Below are 12566 nucleotides of genomic sequence, written 5' to 3' on the forward strand. Positions count from 1 at the left end.
TGAAAATTTCAAACACTATTTTGCAAATTAGTGAAATTGTGTGCAGAGCTGCTGGGAAAATATGTTAAGCTGCTTTTCCCCTCAAAACATTTTGAGTGGTTAAAAGTTCAGAACTTATCCCTTTGCACTCATCTCTCATCCTGCAAATACTCAGGCACATGCTTGTTTCTAAGCCAGAGGCTCCCAAACTGGAACACAGCGATAAGGTTATCAGGGGAGCACAAAGACCTGATGGAGCCACTCTGAAAGGCTGGAGTTAAGAGGGGGCTCTGTCCGGCAGGGGAAGTGGACAGGGCACTGTGCAGGTGGTCTTGATTGCCAGGATCAGGCTCCCTGCCTGCCTTGCTCCCTCACCACTGCAGCAGTCACAACCCAGCAGTTATGCTCCTCTGCTGGGGAAGTTAGCAGAGACTCTGCGAGTGGAGAATGAAAGGCTATACCCTGGGAGTACTGACCCACCTGCCAGAGAGAGCCCCTTCCTGACCCTGGTCCTTCAGCACAGCTCCAGGGCACAGTCCCATTCACTTGCCTGGCCAGACAGAGCCTGCGCAAGGAAACCACAGACAGGGCCCCACTCAAGGGCTGGAGTCAGTAGAGGACCCTGTCCAACAGGGAGCCAATACCCATGGGTGCATCTTTCCACTTCGGTCCTGACCCTGGCCCTTCAGTGCTGCCCTGCACAGGCAGGGAGCAAGATGAGCAGGGTCCCAGCTAGCAAAACTACCCGACTGCTGCAGGGAGCAGAAGGTTTCCTGAACTGCCACATGGCTAGTGTCCCCCACCCCTGGCCCCCATGGGTACAGGGTACTCCTTCCCCTAAACCTGCTAAAAAGAGGGGTATGGGCATGGGACATGAATCTCTGAAGTGGGGCTCAGCAAACAAAAGTTTGGGAATTTGTGGATTACAAGTTCTGGTGGGGGAGGGAGAGCGACAAATCCCAGGAATGGTAAGATGGGCATGACTGGAAACATTTGCGCACCAGTGTTCTAAGCACATGAACAGTGCCATTGACATTAATGGCACTGCTTGTGTGGGCAAGTTAAGAACATGTTTAGGTGTTTGCAAGATCGGGACTTAATTTTTTAGTTAGCACGTTAGTGCTTAAAAAGAATTTCAAAAACACCAGTTTCTGATTTAAAACCAAAGTCCTATAAAATGTGCCTTCAATTTACCCCATTCCACTTGCTGATTATAATTGCAGATTAAGCCCTGCTACTACCTGCCCTGCTTCGTGACCTCCAAGAACGAGTGTCTTTGGACAGACATGCTCTCCAGCATCGGTCATTCAGGGTCCCAATCAAAGCACTATGCCTGCATCCGACAGAAGGAAGGATACTGCAGCTGGTACAGAGGATGGGCGCCTCCTGATAAAACTATCATCAATGCCACAGATCCCTGAGCACAGTTCCTTCCTCATTTCCTTTCCTCCCTCCCTTGTGGCTGAGCTTCTCTTGGACAATAACTCCTACCAGATCATGATGATGACAATGAATTTAGTGCCTGTTTTTCTTGCAAATTTTAGCACTTCGAACACTTAAAAAAGAGAGTCTATACTGTCATACTGAATTTGTTTTTAATCACCTTTTTTGATTCTGAGATCACCCATTTCAGTCAGATTATATTTGTCTGGGAACTTTCGTTTGCACACCGGAAAAAAGTTATGGAGCCCTTGCTCTCTCTATGTATCATTATCTATAGCAATATAATCTATATTTTTTTAGGAAAACAAAAATATAAAAACTATCCCAGTTGGGCACTATATCCTTCTTCCTTGCCTTGGCTTCCCCAAGCCCTCTTCGTGTACACACTGCACAAATTATGCAGATTGAAACTATTTGAAGGGGAAACTGGTTCAATTAACTAGATCAGTAAATAAAGCAAAAAAACAAACAAACCCTTCTTCAGATGGGGAGTTGGAAGTGTGATTGACTTCAGAAGTGGGAGAACTCAGTGTTAAGACACTGCATTGTCTGGTTAAAGCACCAGGGACTGAATGTCCTCCTGGCTCATTCAGTCACAGTATGAAGGATAGAGCACACTGGAAGTCTGGGGGTTCCACAGAACACGAAGAGAGGTTTATTATTATCGTGAGGTTTTTGAAATAAAACCTGCATTCAGGGAGGTAATTCACTTAAGTAAGTACAACAAAGCAGGTGAAATGCTGAGTCTCTCTCTTTTAAACAGAGTTGCTCTTGAAATTTTTGCAGTTTGGCTCCCACAGAAAATTCCGTTGTGAACATCTTAAACCAAACAAATGAAAATTATCAACACTAAAAATAAATCAGTCAATCCCACGGCGAGGGGGAAAGGGGATACTCACTAGGGTTTATTGCTATAAGAAATCTATTGCCAAAATAGTGTTTAGCTGAAGTAAGATGTATATACACGTAATGACATAAGCTATTTTTGACAGGACGTGGAATTATTTGGTGTTATAAACAATGAATGCTTTGATTGTGTTTTAAAACAGAAATCTTGACATTCCGAGTCAGTGATTTATTTTTGGTAAAAGATATTGAAACTCCAGTGTACCTGCAGTAGAGGTTAGAATCACTGTTTTGTGCCCCGCCCCCAACTACCATGACTTACCTCCTACAGCTATACTGGCTGCGGTTGGATATGTAGTGAAAGCAAAAGCTGGTGGAGGGAGGCAAGGAAAAGCAACATCCTGACAGGCACTTCCTAGAACTTTACATTTCAGCTGTCCAGTGGATTCCAAGTGGATCAAGTGCTCTGTTTCCCCCAAGCTGTTGTTAACGTAGCTGTGGGCACGTTCTTATTCCTGAGGTGACATGGGGGAAGGGATGGTCCTGGCTTCACTGTCGACTGGAGGATTTTTTCGTTCTGTTTTGTTTTTATTAAGAAAACTATAATATAAATTTTCTTGTTAAATAAAAATATTTTAAGGTTTAATGTTGAGGAGGAGGGGTTACTGACAAAATGGGTGACTGTATATTTTACTAAGTGTATGGGGGAGGAGGGCAACACGTAACAACATTATTTGTTTTTGTTTTTTATTATTATAATTATTTATCTTACATAGCCATGTATCTTCAGTTCATTCCACTTAGGAAGCAGAGCTGCTGTCAGCAAGAAAAGGCATTGCAGTCATGCTAGACAGGGACAATATAGCATTCTCTATGCAGTGATCTTTTCAATTTGTTTGGGGCTTCTTCGCCATTATGAGAGGGGGAAGAGTGTATTCTAGTGTTGGGATTGATGCATCAATCGTTTTGGGGCTTTGACTTCAGTGGAGCTATGCTGATTTACATCAGTTGAGGATCTGGCCCATTTAATAGAAGACTCTTACAGCAGAATGCATGTGATTGGCATTTTCATAGAATTGTTTGATTAGAAGGGACCTTGGGTGGAATATTCAACAATGCCTAAGTGGTTTAGAAGCATACAGCACACTGAAAGTCAGTGGGACTTGTGCCAAGGCACACTTAAAAATGCCACCCCTTGTCCCTACCCTAAGTCATGGACCTAATCATCAAAGAGGGAGATTAGGTTGCTTTTTAGGGCCAAGTGCTACATCAGGCTGCTTCCCTTTTGAGCTGGGCATCATCAAGTTGGGCCATGAGCACAGGGGACCAATTTCTGCTCTGTTTCCTCTGTGCAACTGCAGTGCAGTCACAGTTGTCACTGAAAGCAGAACTTACCCCTGCATCTCTGGCAATGATAATTCCACCAGTGCACTTCACAACTTGTGGAGTGATCATCACTAGAGCTAATCAAGGCCTGACCCAACTACCATTTGATCAAAGGTGCTTTAGCGATCATCAAATAATTGAGCACAGCCATTTCTCCGAGTTTTGGAAGGCGAGATGAAGCTTGTCATGCAATGAGTTGTCAGATGTTGATTTGGATTTCCATTAAACTGTGGCTCTGTATTTTACCTGCTCACTGACTGTATAATTTAAAATCATATAAATAGCTGAAACATTATAGTATTGCAATCACATTATTGTGAAAATCTTTTTGTTGCTACAGAGATGTGTGTTCCTAAGTAGGCTGTAATATATCTATGCGCTTTGTAAACAAACAAACAACTCCCCCAACCCTGCTACCAGCAGTGTTATTTTCCTACCCATATTTCCATTTTATATTTGCAGAGGGTAAAAATATGTTTGACATGCAGACAGCTAGACTGGTAAAGGCAGGGGCTTGGAAAGCAACCCTCTCCCTTGCCAAATAAAGATGCAGCCATAGAGGCTTTTTAAAATGTGGAATCAAATAGAGGGAAAGAGTGGGGGAAGAAACCAGCACAAAATACATTTCTTTTTTGAGGCTTCCAGTTTTTTTAAAAAGAATACTATCAGGAACAGATATTTTATGGACTAAGCTTGCCTTGGAATCAATAGGTGTCTTTCCATGGACTTAAATGGGCTTTGGGGTCAAGTGCCTACATTTCTGCCTCTCTACTCTTCCTTTCCCTCACTGAAGATCACTCCAACCTGCCAAGGTACAACACCCTCCTTCTGGATTACAACAGGCCCTGCAGGATGTAGGCATTCTGTCTGGAGGACAGCAGTGAAAACCCCGTCAGGGTGGTGTTTTCCCAGATGAGCGGGGGTTGCCATTGCCGTTGCACCAATATCTTGCTGCTTCCTCTTTGTTGTGAAAGTTGAAATGTGGCCTCTAACATCCCCATCAACCATGCCCTGTGCTGAAAGAGATGCTGTCAATGGGACTACTTACATCAGTGTCTGCATGATCAGGGCCTTAGTTTTTAAACAAATACACTTTTGCTAGGTTTTAAATAAATCAATATTATTAAAACTACATTTTTACAAACCCAGTTCACTTTTCTAGACAATTTTTGCAGTTTCTTTATTTCCATTTAGTTTTGTTGCCTCTTCTCTGAGCTTGTACAACAGATATGTCAGTTTCACTTTCAAATCCAATTTCACTTTCCAGTTCTCATCACAAGCACAGTACCGGAATGTTTGGACTGTCAACTCTGCCGGGGGGCTCTTTGTTTCTTGAAAAATGGTTTCCTTTTACAATTTGGAGTAGGGTGTTTTTTTCCCTTTTCTCTTTAGGGAAAGGGTGGAGAGGGATTATATGTATGTGGAATTTCCTGTGCAGAGTCCCACTGAAGTTAATAGGGCTCTGTGCAGACAGAGCAGTCCACCAACACAGTGTAAAGTGCAGGATCAGGGCCTAATTTTGGTGTGCCAAACATGACCCCCATCTACACTTTGAGCTGGGGTGTAATTCCCCACTCTAGTAGACAAACCCACTCTAGCTCCGATCGGCAGCACCAGTGGAGGGACAGGTTAGTCACTCCTAGTACATGTCTAGCGTCATAAAGGGATGCTACTTGTAAGCTAGCCCCTCCTGCTACTCTGGCTACACTCTGTTATTAGCATACTAGTACTTGCAACCCCAGGTCAAAGTGTAGACACACCCTTAATGTCTGACTCATCAACGCAGATCTTCCACACTCACCAGTGGGGCAAAATGCTACTTCAGGGTGCCCATGAACACACCACTTTATAGGAACTCTAAAGTGAAGGCACAAGGAAAAAAGAGTTCCCATTGTTTCACAGGACTTTCCAGGTATATTTCTTCAACATTTTTCAAAATAAATTTTAAGTCTATGAATCCTTTGTATTTTGGGAGGGAGGGACAAATTTCAAAGGATGGTGCAAACTTTTTTTTTTTAAATGCAAGTCAAAGTTTTCTGTCCACCAAATCTTGACAAAATCCTTATAAAAATAAAAAACCACTAAGCCTATGTCGCTGCTTTTCTTGTAGCGGCTTTATCTGTATCTTGGTCACTCCCTTTTCTTCACTGAGCCCCTCTGCTGTTCCTGGTAGTCAGAGAAATTTGGGAAAGGAAACGAAGCCTGGGAGAAAATTTTCTCCCAAAGAAATATATTTGTTGCTAAATTCTGTAACACTGTTTATGGTTTTCCCTCTGTGTTATTTATAAATTTTATACTCAATGAATGTATATTGTCTTTAAGGTAATACTGCATAATGTTCAATTTTTATAGTGTCTTTTTCTTCTGAGCAGTAAAGTGGTTTTATTTCTATCACAGGTATTCTGTCTCTGCCTCGCTTATGTTAGTCAGTCTCTGTTACTTTAACCATATACAACTGGTACCATATACTTTAACATACACAAATATTGCTTTTTCATTGGATCTGTGTGAAAATTAAGCCCCTGTCAATTGTTCTACTCCTAAGGTCTCCCTCAACAATCCCTCTCTCTTTTTAAAGCAAACACTCTCCTGAGGTTCTGCTGTTGGGGTCACCAGGCCCAAGATGGAAGAAAACCCCTTTTGGAGCCTGTGAGTTCCTCTTTTTAGCTGGGGATCACTACAGAGCAAAACAGCCACTATGGCTGAACGTTTAACAAACACTGACTGCTCCTGAGGAGGAATATTTGCACTGGTTGTGTGCGCAGCACAGGGTACAGTTGCTATTAAAACAGGCTGCTCCACAGAGGCTAGTTTGAAGCACATTTTATCCAATATACCAGTGTTTTCATTGACTTACTGCCCATAATGAGAGAAGGTGGAGGTTACTCAATCAAATCCTTTCCATTGTGAAAATCTCAACCCTTGTAATATCTCTTTAACGTGAGTAGTTACAGGTAGTTGAAAATTTTCGATTAAAGCTTTTTTTTTTGGACAGAAAGTTGGGTGTTCAACTACGTTAATATTTTCACAGAGGAGTGCCAATTTTCCCTCACAATTTTGAGTTTTTATCAGAAATATTTGGTTTTCTGGCAAAAAGAATTTTTCCATGGAAAATTTTGACAACATTTTTTGAGGGGAGATGGGGGGGTGTCAAAAGTTTCCATCACAGAACCCTCCTTCCACACACACCATTTTCTGATCTGCTTTATGACTAGTCCTCATCCATACCCTTTTCTAAATATGAGCTTATTAGCATTGGGAAAAGTTTTGACATGCAAAGATGCATTTTCTGTTAATTTGCATTTAACAAAAATATATAAAAAATCCCAAAATAGAAGTTTGATAACTGCCGTTATTGGATGTCCATTCATTTAAAAGATTATCTACAGTACCCAACCCTTATATCACCACTAATCCTACCAATGAAGATTAAGGAAGAACCCAACAGGTTGGACTAGGGAAGTTGGTAGCACTGGTCTTACTAACAAAAATTAAACAGACAAAAAATGGTGGAGGGCCCTATCTGAATACTGTTCCACTTGTCTTATGCATGTACAGCCCTGATCTACTTAGCTGGAGTAAGCAGCAAAGAATCCTGTGGCACCTTATAGACTAACAGACGTTTTGGAGCATGAGCTTTCGTGGGTGAATACCCACTTCGTCAGATGCATGTGACATGCATCTGACGAAGTGGGTATTCACCCACGAAAGCTCATGCTCCAAAACGTCTGTTAGTCTATAAGGTGCCACAGGATTCTTTGCTGCTTTTACAGATTCAGACTAACATGGCTACCCCTCTGATACTTAGCTGGAGTAGGCCTTCTAGCCTTATGACCTCTCAATTGCAGGGCTGTGTACTGGCCTATAAGAGGGATTTAAGTCAGGAGATATTGTATTAGGAGTGTCATATGAGTAATTGAGGGAGGACACCAATTTTCATCTCAAAAGCAGGGCTGCCCTTAAATTGCGCTTAAATTGTCTATGTGTGAATCCCACCAGTCTTGCATCTGAATTCAAAAAGAACCCAGCTATATAAACTAAAAGGCAGGTGATAATTCAGACATGGGGTCAGGGCTCATAGACAAAAAAGACTATTGAGATTTTTGAGGGAGGCAGAAGGAGTCATACGTTCATGGATGCATGTTGACCGTCGAGTTTCTCAAAGGGCCAGGCTAAGAGTAGTCATGCCTCTGCCTAGGGTCACTTGTAAGGGAAAAATAAAAGAAATACAGCTGAGTTGTTTAAATACTCCCACTTCTGCTCCTTCCCCAGGTTCAAAAGGAGACAACTGCCCAACACTTTTAGCAAGTTGCTGCCTTTAAGGAGCCCATGGATTGCTTAATTATTGTGCAGGTCTAAGGTACAGTATGTTCTAGTTCACAGATAGGATGAATAAACACCAAGAGCAATTATGCTACAGCAAATTCACAAACCAAATAGAATAAAAGCTAATCTTCAAAAACTCAAAACCACTTCATTTAACAATCCAACAGCTGGTAAGTATGTCTAATAGATGGTAACTTATGTCACAGATGAGACAAATCAAGAGCAGCACAGCACTCTCTTAAAAGAAACTCCTTCTGCATCCCACATCTCCGATCTTCGTGCTCTTCTATTCATTAGGAAGAGTGCAAAGACCAACTCAGTCACATCCAAACAGACCTTTTCCCCACCTATGGCAACCAGGGTCAGCAATTTATTTCTCACTCTTTCATCATCTGTGTCCTTTCAAGAACTGAGGGAAAAGCAAAGAGGCACCCAGGGCAGTGTTCTATGCCTGCTATTTTTCTGCTAGGAATTTATTGTCTATAAAGTCACAGCTATTGTTTTAAGGCTCCCAGCGTGAGTGACTCCTTCCACTTTCAACCACAGATTCGCTGCATCTTCCCCAACTAGATCATCATTAAAATAAACAAAGGACACTTACCATCTGCTTATGGCTTGGGAAGAATGTTTGCTCCACAAGGGGGAACTTCTCAGGACCCAGCGAGCTGAAGATTTTAATTAGCTGAGAGAACTAAAAAGAGAGAGAGCAAGAGAGAATCTGCTGTTTATTAGACAATAAACCAGTGCTTTAAAAAAGTGCTGCTATAAAGGGTGGCGGGGGGCAAGGGAATCACATTATCTTCTCCCACCCACCTTTCTGCAATTGACAATGGTGAAAAATATGGGTATAGCATGCTAAGCTATCACTCTCTCTCACTGGGTGCATAACACCCAGGCATCTTGAGAGAAGGGAAGGAGTTAAGTGAAGAGGCTGGAAGTGGACCAGCTTGCGTTCAATTACAGATCCACTATAAACAGGCTTAGCTTTCACAGTATAGAAGGGCTGAGAGTAAAGAGAGAGCAGCTCATCGTGACAGTCTGGAAGAAAGGGCTTAAGACACACACACACGTGTGCTTGGGACAGAAATAAGTAGTACCACTCATGTATAGCAACAAAACAAAATAGCGCTCTCTCCCCTATGCAGCCAAATAAAGGATTGGTGATGTTTCTTAAAAGGCCTGAGTAATCAAAAGAGACGCTCACTAGAAAGAGAGAGTCTTCTACAGTAGTGTCTCTCAACCTTTCCAGTCTACTGTACCCATTTCAGGAAGCTGATTTGTCTTAAGTAACCCCAAGTTTCACCCAACTTAAAATCTACTTGCTTACAAAATCAGACATAAAAATACAAAAAAAAAAAGGTGTCACAGGACACTATTACTGAAAAATGGCTCACTTTCTCATTTTTAACCATATAATTATAAAATAAATCAATTGGAATATAAATATTGTACATTCATTTCAGAGCATAGTATATACAGCAGTATAAACAAGTCATTGTCTGTATGAAATTTTAGTTTGTACTGACTTTGCTAGTGCTTTTCACATAAAACTAGGCAAATACCTAGATGAGCTGATGTACCCCCTGGAAGAACTCTGCATAATTCCAGGGGTACACATACCCTGGTTGAAAACCACTGTTCTACACTATCCAATTTGAGTGCTGGGCAAAGAAAGCATGAACCTGATGTCTATCATATAAACATCTCTTGTGACTAGGTTCACCTGAAAGAGTCTGTCACCAGTCTCACATGCATGTAGCATGATGCACACAGAATGAAATAGAGAACGGTTCACCTCTTACTTCCCCATATATCTTGGGGGTCAAAGGGGACATCATCCTAAGCGAGTTATTTGAGGTAAGCAGTGTGCAAAGTCTTTGCTGGAAAGCAGAGTCCTCAGCAAGTACTTCATGCACAAGAGCTAACATGGTAAGCCAGGATAACACACATATAATTAACTGTTTATCATCAAGGGTCACACACAGCTAGACAAAGTTTCCCATAATGTGATAATCTGACAGTGGGATAACAGAGCTATTCCAAGAGAGCAGAGTCTTGATTTCTATCCACCTTATACTACCTTATAATAATTTGTTTGTATCACAAGGAATTTCAACTTCTATTTGACAAACTGCAAATATCTCCACTCTATTACATGTACAGTCTACTGCCTGGTGTAAGTTGCATGTATGGCACACTCCTTTATCTTTCATTGGTAAAACAAAAAATCTAATATTTGAAAGGTGGGTATGCAAGGCTGTGGCACTCAAAGAGTTAATATGTGTAAGTTCTTGAGGCATGAAAGACAGATTTTATGGAGGACAATATGTCAGTATGACTAGGAGATGAAAGGAGACAGTAACAGGCGAAACATCATTGAAATTGCTTATGGAAGGATCTTCTGGATGATCTATATTCCTTGTGACTGAGATTCATGTATGTAGCCACCTTGCAGTGTGCCTAAAGCATCTCACTAGGTGCTAAGCGTACCATTATAACAGGCAAGCTCCTTTTCAGCTTGGCAGCAGTGCTGTTATTGACAATCAAGATGGGGGATGTTGCAGAAATAGGACTGCTTACTTCTCTTAATTCAGTGATTTCTGAGTTGAGATGAATCTCTCAGATATCAATTTTCATGGGTATTTAGAGAATTTACTTGTTGGGGCCTGCTGCAGCTGGGAGCAAACATCTCAATAATTCTAGCTACTGCTGACACACGTAACGTGGGCTTGGCAGAATTCATTTTTTTTATAGTTTTGATGGAGAATATCAGTGTTTCTTTTCAAGCACCTTTTCAATTTTTATCGATTTAAATTTTCACAGTTATAGGAAATTATGGGGGCAGGCTATGGGGAGGTCAGATAATTTTTTAATGACAGGACACACAGATTCTAAAGTTTATAACCATTAAACACAAAACTGTCAACATCACGTGTCAAAGTATACAAAGGAAATACCCTTAAATCAAACTTTAATAAGTTCTCAAGCAGAATTTTTCTTACTTTGCCTACCTGTACATTTCTATTATTATCCATTAAAATATTTTTTCTTCAGTTTGTTCATGTAGGCCAAATCGGTTTATCAACGTTTACCGATAAAAATCTAATCCAAGCCAAGTAATATGTAATCAGACTCAGAGTTAAGGCTCATGAGAATGTGCAGAGTTCTATTTGCAGAGATTTGCAAACTGAACCCCAAAGTTCAATTCACAGGGCTTGAAAGTAAGTTAACTCCCATAGGTTCTTTTAGAGAAAGTTCAGTTAACTTAACCCTCTCTTATGGGAAAGTTCAGTTGTGTAAGGTTCTCATTGCAACTGCACCCCAACAATTTTCCAACAAACCTTGAGACTCCCTCATCTTGAAGGAGCTATTTTCAAGGGAGTTCCAGGACTAGTTTTGGGGAAGAGGATAGCTATTCAAGGAATAATGGACCCAGAGCCTTGGAAGAGGAAAGTCCTTTAGCTTCCCAGCAGTGTGAGCCACCTCAGCCTATGTTTGCTGAATTTTCAGGAGAATTGTCTGAGGTTCATAAATGCCTCAAGTTGCAATTCCAAGGCTCTGTTCAAGATAATGTGAGGTATGATGAAAGTATTTTGTGCAAGCCTATTAAGTACCTTCATTTGGGTCCCCTTCGCAACATTGCAATCACTGGGCCACCTTAGCAAACACATTTCTGTTTACTAAATTTAATCTTGCACTTCCTGGTGAAGAGAGAGCATTTTGGAAATTAAATGATGATTCCTGTATAAAAAATGATGCCAGTTTGTAAAAAACAGTCTGAAGGGCATGTGCCAGACACAGGCCACATTCTGAAATGGCAGCTGCCCTTAGATTTGCAGACAAACACAAAGATTTCCTTTTCTAAATTGCGTGGGATGAAATTCAGTGTTTGAGAAAATCCAGAAATCTTCCATTGGTGGCATAATCACATCACTAGTACCACCACCCCCTCGCACACATCAGCAGATAAGAGGAAAAATTTCACGGCTATAATTTTTGTTGGCAACAAGGGTGTTGATCTGGACTAGAGGAAAGAGGACAGATTGCATCTCTTAACTACTTGGACTACCCCTGCACATCCCATAGAAACAAAACAAAACACTGTTTTGACTAGCAGAGTGAGAAAACAGAACTTAAAAGTTACACAGAGTGAGATGGAGACAGAGAGAAAGATCAACACACCGGCAAGAGAGACATGTCACAATGGGTGCACACACAGCACATGCAGATCTACAAACAGACACATAGATGCTGTATACATGTTACTCTAGGAAAATAACTAAAACTACTGAATAATTGTTGGGCTGACATATAGGGCTGCCCGGGGGGGGGCAAGTGGGGTAATTTGCCCAGGGCCCAAGAGGGGCCCTCATGAGAGTTTTTGGGGGTCCCTGGAGTGGGGTCCTTCACTCACTTCTTCTGCTCTGGGTCTTAGGCGGCAATTCGGCAGTGGGAGGTCCTTCCACCCTGAGACCTGCTGCCAAAGAGCTGGGTCTTCGGGGCAATCCAGCGGCAGGTCCCGGAGCAGAAGGACCCCCACCACTGAATTACCACTGAAGCGGGGGTCCCCCGCCACCGAGGCCCCC

General features: G+C 41.8%; 2 protein-coding genes across 3 annotated transcripts in view; one reads left to right on the plus strand and one right to left on the minus strand.

Moving 5' to 3' along the window:
• The window catches only part of TIMP3 (TIMP metallopeptidase inhibitor 3), a 51258-nt gene extending 45206 nt beyond the window's left edge, over positions 1 to 6052 (plus strand). Inside the window, exon 5 of the mRNA XM_030545235.1 lies at positions 1203 to 6052. Within this exon, the coding sequence (XP_030401095.1) occupies positions 1203 to 1400 (198 nt within the window). The 3' untranslated portion in view covers positions 1401 to 6052. The remainder of the gene's footprint in view (positions 1 to 1202) is intronic.
• Positions 1 to 12566, minus strand: part of SYN3 (synapsin III) — a 300237-nt gene that overhangs the window by 190321 nt on the left and 97350 nt on the right. For both annotated transcript variants that reach the window (XM_030545198.1, XM_030545196.1), the window contains exon 6: positions 8582 to 8671. In XM_030545198.1, coding sequence (XP_030401058.1) covers positions 8582 to 8671 — 90 coding nt within the window. The remainder of the gene's footprint in view (positions 1 to 8581; positions 8672 to 12566) is intronic.

The sequence above is a fragment of the Gopherus evgoodei genome, chromosome 1 (assembly GCF_007399415.2).
Source record: "Gopherus evgoodei ecotype Sinaloan lineage chromosome 1, rGopEvg1_v1.p, whole genome shotgun sequence".
Lineage (NCBI taxonomy): Eukaryota > Metazoa > Chordata > Testudines > Testudinidae > Gopherus > Gopherus evgoodei.